General features: G+C 38.7%; 1 protein-coding gene across 1 annotated transcript in view; it reads right to left on the reverse strand.

The window, feature by feature from the left end:
* Positions 1-477: 477 nt before the first annotated feature.
* The window catches only part of LOC107192867 (paired mesoderm homeobox protein 2B), a 39,473-nt gene continuing 27,051 nt past the window's right edge, over positions 478-12,899 (reverse strand). Inside the window, exons 3-5 of the mRNA XM_015582215.1 lie at positions 10,910-11,075; positions 8,906-9,119; positions 478-976 (exon numbers count right to left, since the gene is read on the reverse strand). Coding sequence (XP_015437701.1) covers positions 493-976; positions 8,906-9,119; positions 10,910-11,075 — 864 coding nt within the window. The 3' untranslated portion in view covers positions 478-492. The remainder of the gene's footprint in view (positions 977-8,905; positions 9,120-10,909; positions 11,076-12,899) is intronic.

The following is a 12,899-nucleotide window of genomic DNA, read 5'->3' on the forward strand; positions in this document are numbered from 1 at the left end:
TACTACTAATCAGTGTCTGTAAACATAACCTAACAGACAGAAGACATTCATATATCAAGGAACATAATCTATCAAAAATTATACGATCACCACCACAGTGAACGTGTTAATATATACATTTCCACTTACAAATTTTCAACATAGGAGCTCACTAACTTTCCCCAATAAAAAGAATAAAAAGTAAAAAAGAAATAGGTCCATTAGATTATCCGAGGTGCCCTATTAAATCACGACTGTAATCTCTTGTGCAGACTGTATAAGATTTATCAACAAATTCTCTATTAAATACTCGTCGGTAGCTAAACCGATACACTCTTTTAATTCACCAGCCAATTCAGAACCACCTAACCGTATCCAAAATACTGTCATTCTTAACCAAAAAGGAAACCCAAGAAACCAGTGTCCTGATACTTATACGTGCCCAGAGTCAAGGAGGATGTCTCGAGGCCAAACGTTCAATCAGCCAGGGTGCTGCTGTTCAGAGGATAGCTTCTAGGGGTCCTCTTTCGTGGTCGGTTGTATCTGATGCACTATACTTGGTAAATGGTGGTGATGGTGCTCTGGCCTTCTGGAGATTCCCAGCAACGGTGGCAACAATGGCAGAGGCAGGGGCAACGGTAATCCACCGGGGAATCCGGCTAGTCCGCCAAGGAGCGCGGAGGCAGTCGAATGTTCCTGAGCCTTTCTTCTCAGCTCTGCTAGGCTGCTGTTCCTGTGCAGATCACCTGTGCCGGGCTTGCAGCACCCACAAACAGGCCAGCCAGCTGGTGACCAGGACAACATGTCCTGAAGTGTGCTGGTCCGATGTTCGCTGGAAGTCCATAGGGACGGGGTCGTCGATGTCAAAGATGCCGGCGCGCTGCTGACCATCTTGCTGCTGAACAACGGCGGGGAGAACTGTGCCGCCAAGTGTGGCGAAAAGAAGAGTGACGTGGGCGGCTCGACTGGCCTGAAACCCGCTGCCAAACCTGGAGCACTGGAAGACCAATGGAAATAATGTTAAACGCGTTTCTGATCGCAAACCTTTTAACCCTCACCCGTCCCTTATTCTCCCAACTTAATTTGTCCTTCGGTTTCAAGTTGATTGAATCCAATAAATTTGCGAATTTTAAAAAATAAAAGTCACGGAGCCTCAGCTAAAGTTACCTACACATTACGGAATAACGTCATTTCTTAGGAGAAAAATGTGTCGACTTGACACAAAGGACGGATGAGGGTTAACCAACGGAGAGTTTACATTATCAAGTCGAGTGAAACTAAAAATATTTATTTAACCACGATGCGTATTTATTTGATCTTGATCAGGTAACACGTAAATAAACGTTGTGTTAACTGTTCTTAACCAGTTCTGGATAAAAATTCATCTACAGGGTGTCTCACCTAACATGAGCGCCTCAAGTATCTCACTTGCTTTTGATTTGCGGAAAATTTATTTTAACGAATTCTCACAGTGATGTCCATCAACGTTAATTAATTTTTGCACTAATCCCTCTACCCTAGCTATTTTATTATTTAAATCAATTCCCATAAATTTGTAGATTTTTCGTTCTCAAGGTCACATGACGGTCTCACTACTATAGGTCAATAGGTTAGTCTTTAATTCAACTATTACGTCATGATGCAAAAAATATTTGTTTCGTTTAGGAAAACATCGATGACCCTGATATTTCGAAAAATGACATTAAGACAAATTTTGATCTTATTGTAATATTCATTCCTTCCAAGCAAATATAATTTTCCCCTCACATCTTCTTCTATCTTCAAAAAAAAGTGAGATATTAAAGAAGTTCCCATTAGGTGGGACACCCTGTATACATTTCTTGTTCGAACTTCCCGCCCTGTGACTCTATTTTCCTCGAAATTTCTGAACTACCAGATTTTATTACTATTTCTACACTTCCAGCCATGTAGATATCTTCCTCTAGTCTCTCATCAAACTTTGCTCGTCTTTAACGATCCAGTTGGAATCTATTTGACGTGTCGAGGAAGATGCTACAATTTCAGATCCCTCGCAGTTCGTCGTGAAGGGAATGCCGCGTAAGGGGGGGGGGGGGTTCGAAGAGAAGCAGAAGGGCTCACGAAAGCGCTAACCCGATTAGCACGCGCGATATTCCGCGTCCGCCGCCAGCCAGCAGTGGCTGCTTCGAGGCGCTGATGATTATCTCAAATATTAATCGCAAATATTGTTTAATTAATGTAACGAGCCGGGGGGATGAAGCTGCGGACGGGGCGCGAGTGAGTCGACGACTCTGGATGCAGCCGAGACTTCGAGACGGAGAGAGACAGAGAGTTCTCCGATCCGTCTGACGGAGTGGGAGCGGACGAAGGAGGTAAACAGAGAAACACGATGGGCGGATAAACATGTACAAGTGGATAGAGCAGTTCGGAGAAAAAGCGAAACCCGGCGGAAGCTAAGTGGGGCTAAGGGATCTTCGAGAAGCGGTGGGGCGAGTAAATAATTTCGTAGGGATGGATGATGGAAAAAGGGATATTTAAGGGAAATACGAACGTAATAGGGGAAATAAATAGCAATGTCTGTATCTGAAGATGCGCAAACACGGATAATACTTACTACGTATTTTAAAAATATACATACATAATTGAGAATTTAAGAAGATTATAGGGGATGTAAAGGTAGCGATGGTGCAACTGCGAATGGGGTGATTTCTTCTATGAACATAAATACCGGATGAATTTCATTTTTACGTAATTTTAAAAATTAGTGTAACACATGTTTACTTAAAAATTTATCGTTTCGAGAAGATTGTTTGAATCGTTTAATTCATAATGGAGGTATTGTTAAATATGTCTTAAAAGAATCTTCTCTTTTGGGTTCCTTTCATTCGTTGAGCCAGGGTGTTATTATTTATGTTACAATTATTTTATTTATGTATATTAGACTGTGGATGTTTATGGATTTATTGCATTTTCTAATTTGCTAAGCATAGTACAATAAGAGCTTTCATAAAGTTTAATGTTATTTATGTTTTATTCTTCATATTCTGAAGCCTGTAGTACCTACAGAAAATGAAACTGTCCAATAGTATGGTTTTATGTGTATATTAGTATTTAAAATTTTGAATATGCATAAACTACTGCAGTCTAGTTATAACAACACATATGAGATTTTTATATTTAATAGAAGGTCTCAGTTTATTTACAAAGTTTTCATAAAACTTCACGTATAAAATTTTACCATTTTTAACGCAATAGGCACGAAATAATCGTGAAAAGTCCACTTGACAAAAAACGGCAAATTGTCAATTCTAAGAAGATAAGAACCAAATTATGTTGCAATTAATTTATAATGATTTACATAATATAAAATACGTAAATATACATTTTTCGTGAAATAAATAATACTGCCACTAATTTTTTTTAAAGAATTCTAACTAAATCAAATGAATGCTGCTGCATCACAACACTATCCTTAAAAAGGTTACCTCCTTCAGGTTATACATATAAAACTTATTTGTATTAAATTTAATCCGTATCGTCAGATTCTTCTTTAAAGTTATGTAAAACTTATACACGATAAATTATATTCACATTCTACACATAACATTCCACACTCAAATTATGAAGCTTTACTTTTAATTATTTATATATTTCGAGATCCATCTCTGCGTGATTATTTTTCACCTTCTTGCCTTTATTACACTCTATAAAAATATATTCCGCATCTTTTCGAACACTCTGCACAAAGAACTTCATATCTCAAAGTAAGATCAACAAGATTTGGCTCAAGTTTGAAATAAAAATGAGCCTCAAACAAAATATCTAGATGATCTATATTATCCTGAACGAACACTGCAGAGGAACACAGTCACGAGATGGTATCTAGGTCGTGACGAGGAAACGGAAACGGAAGTGGTAGCGTCTAAAAGACGCGGAGATCAGGAATGGAAGGAGATTTTCGTCGGTGGAGAAGCCAAGGGGGAGGAAACCGCGACAGATTGGTACGTTGGGGGTGGTGGTAAAGGGTTAAAGGAGGCGGGAGGCGGCGACAGAGGCGCAGAGAGGAAAGCCCAAACTGCGGTAAGCGCGATAATTAGCAGCAATTTGCCGCGTAGCCTTGCGTGCGCCCTGCTTACATGCGCTCGCTTGCCTTCCACACGTATACACATTTAATTTCTTCGTCGTCATGCGTTTAACCGTGATATCCACACACAGCCTCCTCGTTTTCAGACGCGACAACTTCTCTCCAGACTCGCCTCTGGAGTGCATCAGCGTTGAAATTTGCAAGTTTGAGGTCGTATCAACCCATTAAGTCGCAAGCAGTGAAATAAGGTGATTTTTACACATATAATTACTTATTATTTATAACAGTGTACAAGAAAGAATATAAATACACTATATAGTAAGATAGAAATAATGATATCCAAAACATTTTTGGATCGGTACTTTGTGTATAAAAAAATGTTGCGTTTATGCGACTGTGGGCAATTTTTTATAGACAAACGCAAATAAACTAATTTGTACATTATTTTGCCGCAATATAATAAATGCATAACAATACCAGACACCATATTATAGAAGTCTATTACATGAGAAAGATACACCAACAAATTTCCATGATTTAGGAATGAATTGGTGTATCATAGTGCTATAAATAGTATAATTTCTTGAAATTGCAGAACGTCGTAAGATCTCTAAATGGAAGAAAAAGCAATGGTCAACATTGCACCATAATCTAAAACTAATTCAAATTTCAACTAGTGTTTCCGACTGCAGCAATGATTAAATATTTAAAATATCCTTTTGCGAGTAACTATACGCGACTCGGATATTTACTCTTTATTTATTGGTAGTAAATACGATGAAGAGAGAAATACATTCTATGCCAATTGGAAAATAATAAATCTATCGAAATTAGCCTACAAATGTCTGTATTAACACTAGAAGAATCGTAAGGTTAAAATATTCGGCTTTAAAAAAAATGTTAACTTTTTTATTATGTACTGTTGTTATTTTTGTTTTCGAATTTCTAGAAACATAGAATGCATAAGATAATGACAGATCATATTGTAATAATACACAAAAAAATATGAATATTACAGATAACAAAAGAAATATACTTGGATCAAAATGAATCTGACGATTCTTTTAGGTTAATTGAGCTTCCGGCCTTTCTAGTGTTAATAAGTTATAGTATATAATAATAACATAGGTAAAAGCCTTGTATTCTGTGATAATATACATAAAGTTGGAGGAATTTTTCATATCAAATACTATCATTACAAATAAAGTGCACACCTACTTCGTCATTTTTACATTCACTCTTACTACTTTGATTTTATACAATATATACATATGTATATCTTCGTAATAAACCGACAATCATTGCAAAATTTACTTCCTCTCTATTAAATCTACCTAGTTTCAACATGTCCACTTTTCTATCTGTCTAACAACCATCATTACACACCAAAGGTGAACTATCAATCGCGTCGAATTCCGTTGCTTCCAATTCAACCCCTATAAATACCACCTAAACGTATATCTTCTTAAATAACCGACTGTCATTGCAAGATCTACTTCCTCTCTTTTAAATCTACCTAATTTAACTATCCAAGAACCATCATTACACACTAACAATCAACTTACAATCGCGTCGAGTCACATTGCTTCATATTCAACCCCCATAAATACCGTCTATTGCAAGCTACGACCCGAATAACACTAAAGCATGGCAGTTGCAAGAAACCCTGGAAATCGTGGTTTCAAGACTACAAACGTGTAAACCGGTCGTCGCCACGCGCCAGTCGCATAAACCTTTATACGTAGCCGGAAACCAATTCCACTCAAGATTACGTTCTCCGCCGAGTAATTTAAATCCCATGCTAAGAACGTTACCATAAAACAAGGTAGACTCGGCCGAGGGGGGGGGGGAGGTAAAAAGAAAGACGAGCCCCTTCCCGAGCGGAGTAACCCCCAGATCCGCCCCTGGTTCCGCGGAATCGACTGCCACGGAGCGAGACTCCTAGGTTGGTAGGTAGGCAAGGAGGAACGCAAAAGCGTAGTACACCCCCTCGCAAGCCGAGGAACTGCCGAGCCCCTGAATAAATGATGAGGATATATTTACGGCGAGCGGTTTTAAATAAATTACAACTGCGGAGACGGCGAAGGAGTATCTTCGTACCGTTTCGCCTCTCACAACCCCTCACCCCACCCCCCTTTCTGCTCTTCTCGACCGCGTTTTCTTCGCCGCTGTTCCACCATCTTGACTCGAGTCACTCGCCGCCAAGTATATTCCGTGTGTCTACCTTTTCGGCATTGTTCTTACCATTCACCCCCTCCCCCCTCCATGTCGATTCCGGAGGAGCACTGTGTGGGATTATAGAGGGACCATCTGGATACTGGGGTCGAGAAAAAAACGGATACAGTTTCGCTCCTAACAACAAGAGGGTTCAGACATTGGGGAGTTGATTTTAAGGAAAATTTTCGGACGCGTGGTGGGCTTCTTCCTCTTTACAAATGATTATCCTTGTACATGTAGGGGCAGATACTTAAAAGTTTTTTAGTTATTTGGTTTTGAAAGTTCTCTACGTGGCTCTGTTTTTTATTCTTCTATTCAAGATTTGCAATATCTAGATATTTGCAATATTTACATATTATTCGGTAACTTGAACTTGTTCACTAACAAAAACAATGGATTTGTTAGTTATGGAACTGTGTGTAGGGGAGACCGGGGTTAAAAGTGGCAGGGGTAGGTTGTAACAGGGCTTATAACTTTATAAATAAAAGAGACGGCGTTGTGACAACAAATAATCAATGAATTATGATAATTATTAATAATGATAATTAATTGATCTCATAAGGAGATAATGTTATGTTCTGCTAATTATAAAAGTACATCTTATGTTATGATGAGTACCCATTGATTAAGAAATAATATTCTCTTGAGCCAATTAAATAGAAAATGATAATGTTATGTCGATTCTTTGTAAGTATGAGCTGGTTCTAATTTTTGTCTTTCATTGTGCACAATTCTGTTCAATCTACCTGCGGTACAACTTTACCCCAGCGTTGTTACTTTTTACCCCAAGATGAGACATGTTTTGTCGATTTTGGAATCGTCGATTTCGTAAATGATTGTCTACAGCCACGAAAAGATGATAGTCTGAAGACGCCATTTCTCGGGAATATGAGGGATGATTCAATCAGGGACATATCATATTACCGAAAACCGAAATAAATACCGGTATTTTTTCGGTTTCTACAAGGGTTGGGCTTATATAAGGTTACATAGGGCGAACGTACATCCAAAAATATCGCTATAATGCGGTATTTTAGGTTTCGGTAAAAGTCCCTGGATTCAATTGATCCGTGGTTCCCAATCAAAATTCATAAAATAAACAAGCCCGATAATTGACATGGACAAAGTCATCTTGAGGTCACTTTTCAAAATTTTACTGAGCCTTGTCTGAGCCATACATAATTGTACTTTCGATTGTATTCGATGTACATTCGTGGTTGCTTGATATAACTTCTACTTAATGGGTCATGCTCAGTTAGAAATTTAAAAAAAATCGATTTTTCACTCTACATTTTCTTTAAGTACAACATCTCGAGAATATTCTGTGCAAGTTTCAAGGTAATCCAATTAAAAATGACAGTGTCACAGGCGTTAAAAAATGAACATTTTATATAAGTGTAAGCTTGACTTGAAACTTTAAACGCGTTTTTCTCGAAACTACATTTTTCAAATCGGTGATCAATATTTCTGGAAAACTACTGTGTCGATTTACATGAAACCTTTTGCGCCTTATTACAAATCAGAAAAACTTATCCTTGAACGAAGGATTCTTTTGTTTGTTTAATAGTTTTTTTTTAATTGACCAAAAACGAGTCATTTTTTGGTGAAAATCGCACTTTTTCAGGAAAACGTCCCCTATTTTGTTCCTAATCAATATTTCGAAAAACCCCACGTTCAAGGACAAGATTGGTTCTTCCATTACATAAATCTTACTGAATTTTTAATTTCAGATGAATCGTTACAAAGTTACAGTGATCACGGCAGACCACTTTTTGTGAAGAGACATCCGGGAGATAGCTCACCATTTATTTACTAATAAATATTTTTAAATAAAAAAATTACCTTATAATCAACAAACTGCAATTTTTAAAACACAAACCCATTTTTTGAAAAAGATCTTATAGTTTCCCAGAAAAAAGTTCGCAAATGACACTCTTTTTTCGGCCTCCTGACTGAGCATAACCTCTTAAAGACCGGTCATGTGACTGGTTCGCTACAAATATGTATTTAAAAATTGTCGGCAGGTTTATTGTTAAAACGACGTACGATCACGTTGTCGGCTATAAAATTTGTTAAATGAGTCCAACAGTTATAAAATGCAGCACAGTTTGCATAAACATCCGTCACCTCTCCGAACCCTTACTCCCATACCAGTAATATCCTCCCCCGAATCGCGCCCGTCCAGTCTGTACTCCACTCCCAAACGTCGTAAAACGCGTATGGTCAGTTCTTAAAATCTTGGAGGTGTTCGAAGCGTAGCAGTTCTCTCGCGGAATCTCCGCTCGTGCGCGCGTAGGGGTCCCGATAGCGATTTAACGAGGCGACGATTATCGCGATTATACGAGTGGCAGCGACTGCCGGGACGAGTGGAACCCAAGCAGGGGGCCGCGGGAGGGGGGGGGAGACGGTGAAAGAGGGCCGGGAGAGCCGGAGGAAGCTGCGAGGAGTGGTTTAATGGCGCGTATCAAGCATCCGGCCGACGTGTTCAGCGGTGCTTGCACCGTGGAATCGCGAGTGACTTTGGATGGTCGTCCAGAGGTTAGCCAGGATGGTGGGTGGATGAAAGGGGTGACCCAGGGGAAGCAGGGGACGGGGGAAGGAAGATATTTCCTAAAGACGTAAATACAAACGAAGCTAAAAGCTCACCTCTCGGCGGGTGGGCCAAGGCCCCCCACGGTGCTAGGTGGTGGCGGCGGCGCCCTTATGGGGGTTGGCGGTGGCGTCGAGACGCCACCCAGGGACGGCTGACTCTGCTGGGGCCGCGGACTGACCGAGGCGGAAGTCGTGCTGGGGCTCCTAGATCCCCCAGCCCCATCTGGACCGGCGTCCTCCGCGTCGGGGGCGTTGCTGCTCGTTGTACCTTTTTGGGGCATAGCAGAGAGAGGAGGATTCGCGTCAATACCATTCTTTGGCTTTTGCTGGTTATTATGTTCGTGTATACGGTGGAGCCGTTTGAGAAATGGGGACAGGGCTCTTTTTGTTATTGTGGCAATGAGATATGGACAGGAGATGGGCTAGAGTTTTGTCTGTTGTATAGGGTGTTAATAAATGCGTAGGACACTTTCACAGGGTGGATTCTACTGTATATCGCCGCTCTAGTTCTTAATTGCTCTATCTCTACTAGTTTCTAAACTGAGAAAACTGAGTTCAAAGCTTACGAAGTTTAATGTTATAGAAACAGGAAAGTAGTGAAAAAATCAAACGGGCTATAATATCATCTACTGAGTAGCTATTTGTTACAATATTTAACAACATATTATGTTATTATCAACATCAATTTGTAATTGTTGTTAGTATTTGCAGATACAATCATTGAGAATAAAAGCTTTCAAAGTTTCGGAGATAGGACTTAAAAGAATATTTTTTATTTTCTAGGTTCGATTTTCTATATTATGGTGAATTTGTATTTGGACCAATCAGACGCACATAGATCGATGAACTAAATTTTTTTGAAAAATGGAGTGAGAACAGTTAATGACGAAATTGCGTTTATGAGTTATTGATTTTTGAAAATATGATTGAAATACACTGCTGGCTAAAACCAGGTTTGATAAATAGTGGAAACGAAAAATATTATTCTACAAGGTTTAATAAAGGAAATGTGCTAAAACTGATTAGAAAGGATTTGTACATGTACCGATTCCGTAACTTTTAAGATATCGTAACAGAATAATGAGTTACTGTTCCATCAATCATGAACTCTGATCCCATACTTTTGGCCGGTAATGTACGTCCGACACGACGGGATAGTCTACTTGAGAGACACGTTTTTCGACCGTTTCACGAGTTAGTTTGACTAATTCCATTTTATTTCATAAGCCGCTGAAGTATGTAGTATAACTCATCGCGGCAGACATATTGCTTTTTTACTGGACGAAGGAAAAGTCGTTTGTTCTGGTTCATACTACTTTCTAGATGTGGACTGAATGTACTCGCTGTACAACTTACTCGTCGTTTCCTTTTGTTTTCTATAAAAAATACCTACGAAATATATGAACAATCACAAAGACCTTTTTCATTACGTTCCATCAAACTTGTAAAAAAATCACACTGCCTCGACTGGAAGATTTTATAGCATCTACCCAATTAATTAGACTTTGCCCCGTTAGATGATTACTCCTTTAGATCGCTAGAATATTCTGTATCAAGAAATAACTTCGAAAATAAAATTCATTTGGAAACAGGTTGAATAACTTTCTTAGCTAATACAATCGAACTTGGATGTAACTGGTACAATGAAATTAATTAAAAAATTGAAACATATTACAAGAAAAGTAGTAGCTAAACAATAATATGATATAAATTAAAATATGTGGATTTTAACTCTGCTCTTAAAAACACTACGAACATTCCTAATAACTCAAAATTTCACGCGTATTTTGCCCATATCTTCAGCAATTATTATAATAAAGTAGAAAATGGAACCTGCAACGCAATTTCGCCATTTGCGATTTTTGTCTTCGTTTGGCATATAAAATTTACTGCGTGAAAGTGTCACACATTTTGATTAACACCCTGTAAATACAGGTTTTCGAATACAAATTAACTCTAATGGATTAATACATGTACAAGACACGGACATACGCTTGAAGGGGTTAAAATTCTACTGCAGTAGGTAACTTTGAAATTTTATGTGTCTAGAAATCGTACCTTCAGGATCGTGGCCAGTGGGACTTGGACCAGCCGATGAAGACGATGGTGGCGCCAGACCTGTCGTTTCTAGAGATCCACCCCCTCCGCCACCCTCTCTTTTTCTCTGTTCTTCTTTCAAACGTTCAGTTTTTCGCCACTTTGCCCTGCGATTTTGGAACCATACCTAAAAATATCGAATATTTTTGTTAGTTGATTATGAATACGAACAATGAATTTATCGGGAATAAATGATATTTTTAACAGCCTTCTCGACACAGTCAATTAAAATTACATTGTGCATTGAAAGATATTTAATTAAATATCGGAGACATGAGAAGTCACTAAATTAATGTCTCGTTGATAAATCCTTATAAATTGCTCTATCTACTGCTATTCATTTTTTTTTTTCACTTTGAAATTACAAATTCGAAAAATGTGAGTGGTACGCTATCAAAATGAAATCAATCTTTATTGCACATAACTATTTAATTACTTGAAATGCTATACAGCTTTTAGGTAGATGAACAATTCTGAGTGTCATCAAACCACCAAGTCATCACTTCAAAGTATAATTAAGAAACAATTAATAATAAATGGATTTCTTCGATACAAAAATTAACAAATCGATTTTTTTAGAATTCCTCATACAGGCCGTCATCCCTTTCAAAAATTTCAACCACCGATCTAGAATTCGACCCAAAGTGTACACACAACTTAATACACAAGAGTTTTCATATCAAATTTTTACGTGACTGCGTATTGTCAGACTTCACTCGTACAATTTTTTTTTTTGAGCACTGTCAGTGGGGGTGAGCTGTGTCTGGGGGCTAAAGTATGTCAGATTTCATTCACACATGGTAAAACCGCTCGGTCTGATCGTCCTGCCACGAACCGTGGCGAGAAGTGAGTAGAAAGCCGGAGTAGAAGGTGACGCGTGAAGGAAACAAGAAAAACAAAAGCAAACGAGCGTAAGATGAGGAACGGCGCTGAAGGCGGCACTTAAGCTGCTTTAACTACACCTGCTTCTCGTGCGCGGGATATGGAAGGATAATTGCATGTACGGGGAAGAGGAGTTGGGGGTTCGTAGCTGGTCAAAGAGGGGTGGGCCCTCTCATCGTGGCGTACATGTTCAACGAGCCGACAGCAACCACGGCGGCCGAGTGTTTTTTAAAAAGCTCGAGTTCTGCTAACGAGGCTAACTTGACATAATATCAACTGAAATAGACTTTATTATACCCAGCGGCCCCGCTACGTCTCCGCTTGGTATCTTCAACCCTGACGGCGTAACGTGCTGTCGCTTTCTAGGCTCGCACAGGGAATGAGTGTCGCGTTCATCCTCTCCTGATCCTCTGAGCGAATAAGGCCAAAATCTGTTTTCTTTTTTTACGTTCAAGGTGTTCGTCGAAGGACAGGTTCGCCTTCCAATTAGATTGTTTTGTGTTGCATCAAATACATAGCACATGAATTTTTTATGTCGTTAAAAATTTAGATTATTTAGCTAAGCCTCTAGAAGAGCCAATCACGTGACAGAATTTAGGGTATAGAGGTTGAAGAATAGTAAAAATGGATATTTTTGATTTTAATAGTAATTGAGGCCATTGATGGGAAAGGGCACATAGACTTATGTTTATGGTTTATATACAGTGGCGAACAAAAGTATAGGCACAGGAGATATTTCTATACATAATGTTAAGTAAATATTAAAAGAACGCAGTTTCTTGTTTAATCCTTTTAAAATGTAAGTCTGGAGTTCGAAGTTCAAATATATTACAAGTCAGAAAAGTTAAATAGACCTGTAACAAATAAACAAAATAAAAACCATATCATGGCTCGTTTTCAGCGGAACAAAAGTATTGGCACACATAAAAATTTCATGTTTCTATGGAATTTTGAAATAAATATTTCGAGTGTTTGTACGATTGTCATGCCCGCAAATATTCCCCGATTCAGTTTGATGTTCATTTGTCATAAATTGTTGCCAGTATTGTTGTAAAAACAAAAACGCACA

Source organism: Dufourea novaeangliae, unplaced genomic scaffold (assembly GCF_001272555.1).
Source record: "Dufourea novaeangliae isolate 0120121106 unplaced genomic scaffold, ASM127255v1 scaffold443, whole genome shotgun sequence".
In the NCBI taxonomy this organism is placed as follows: Eukaryota; Metazoa; Arthropoda; class Insecta; order Hymenoptera; family Halictidae; genus Dufourea; species Dufourea novaeangliae.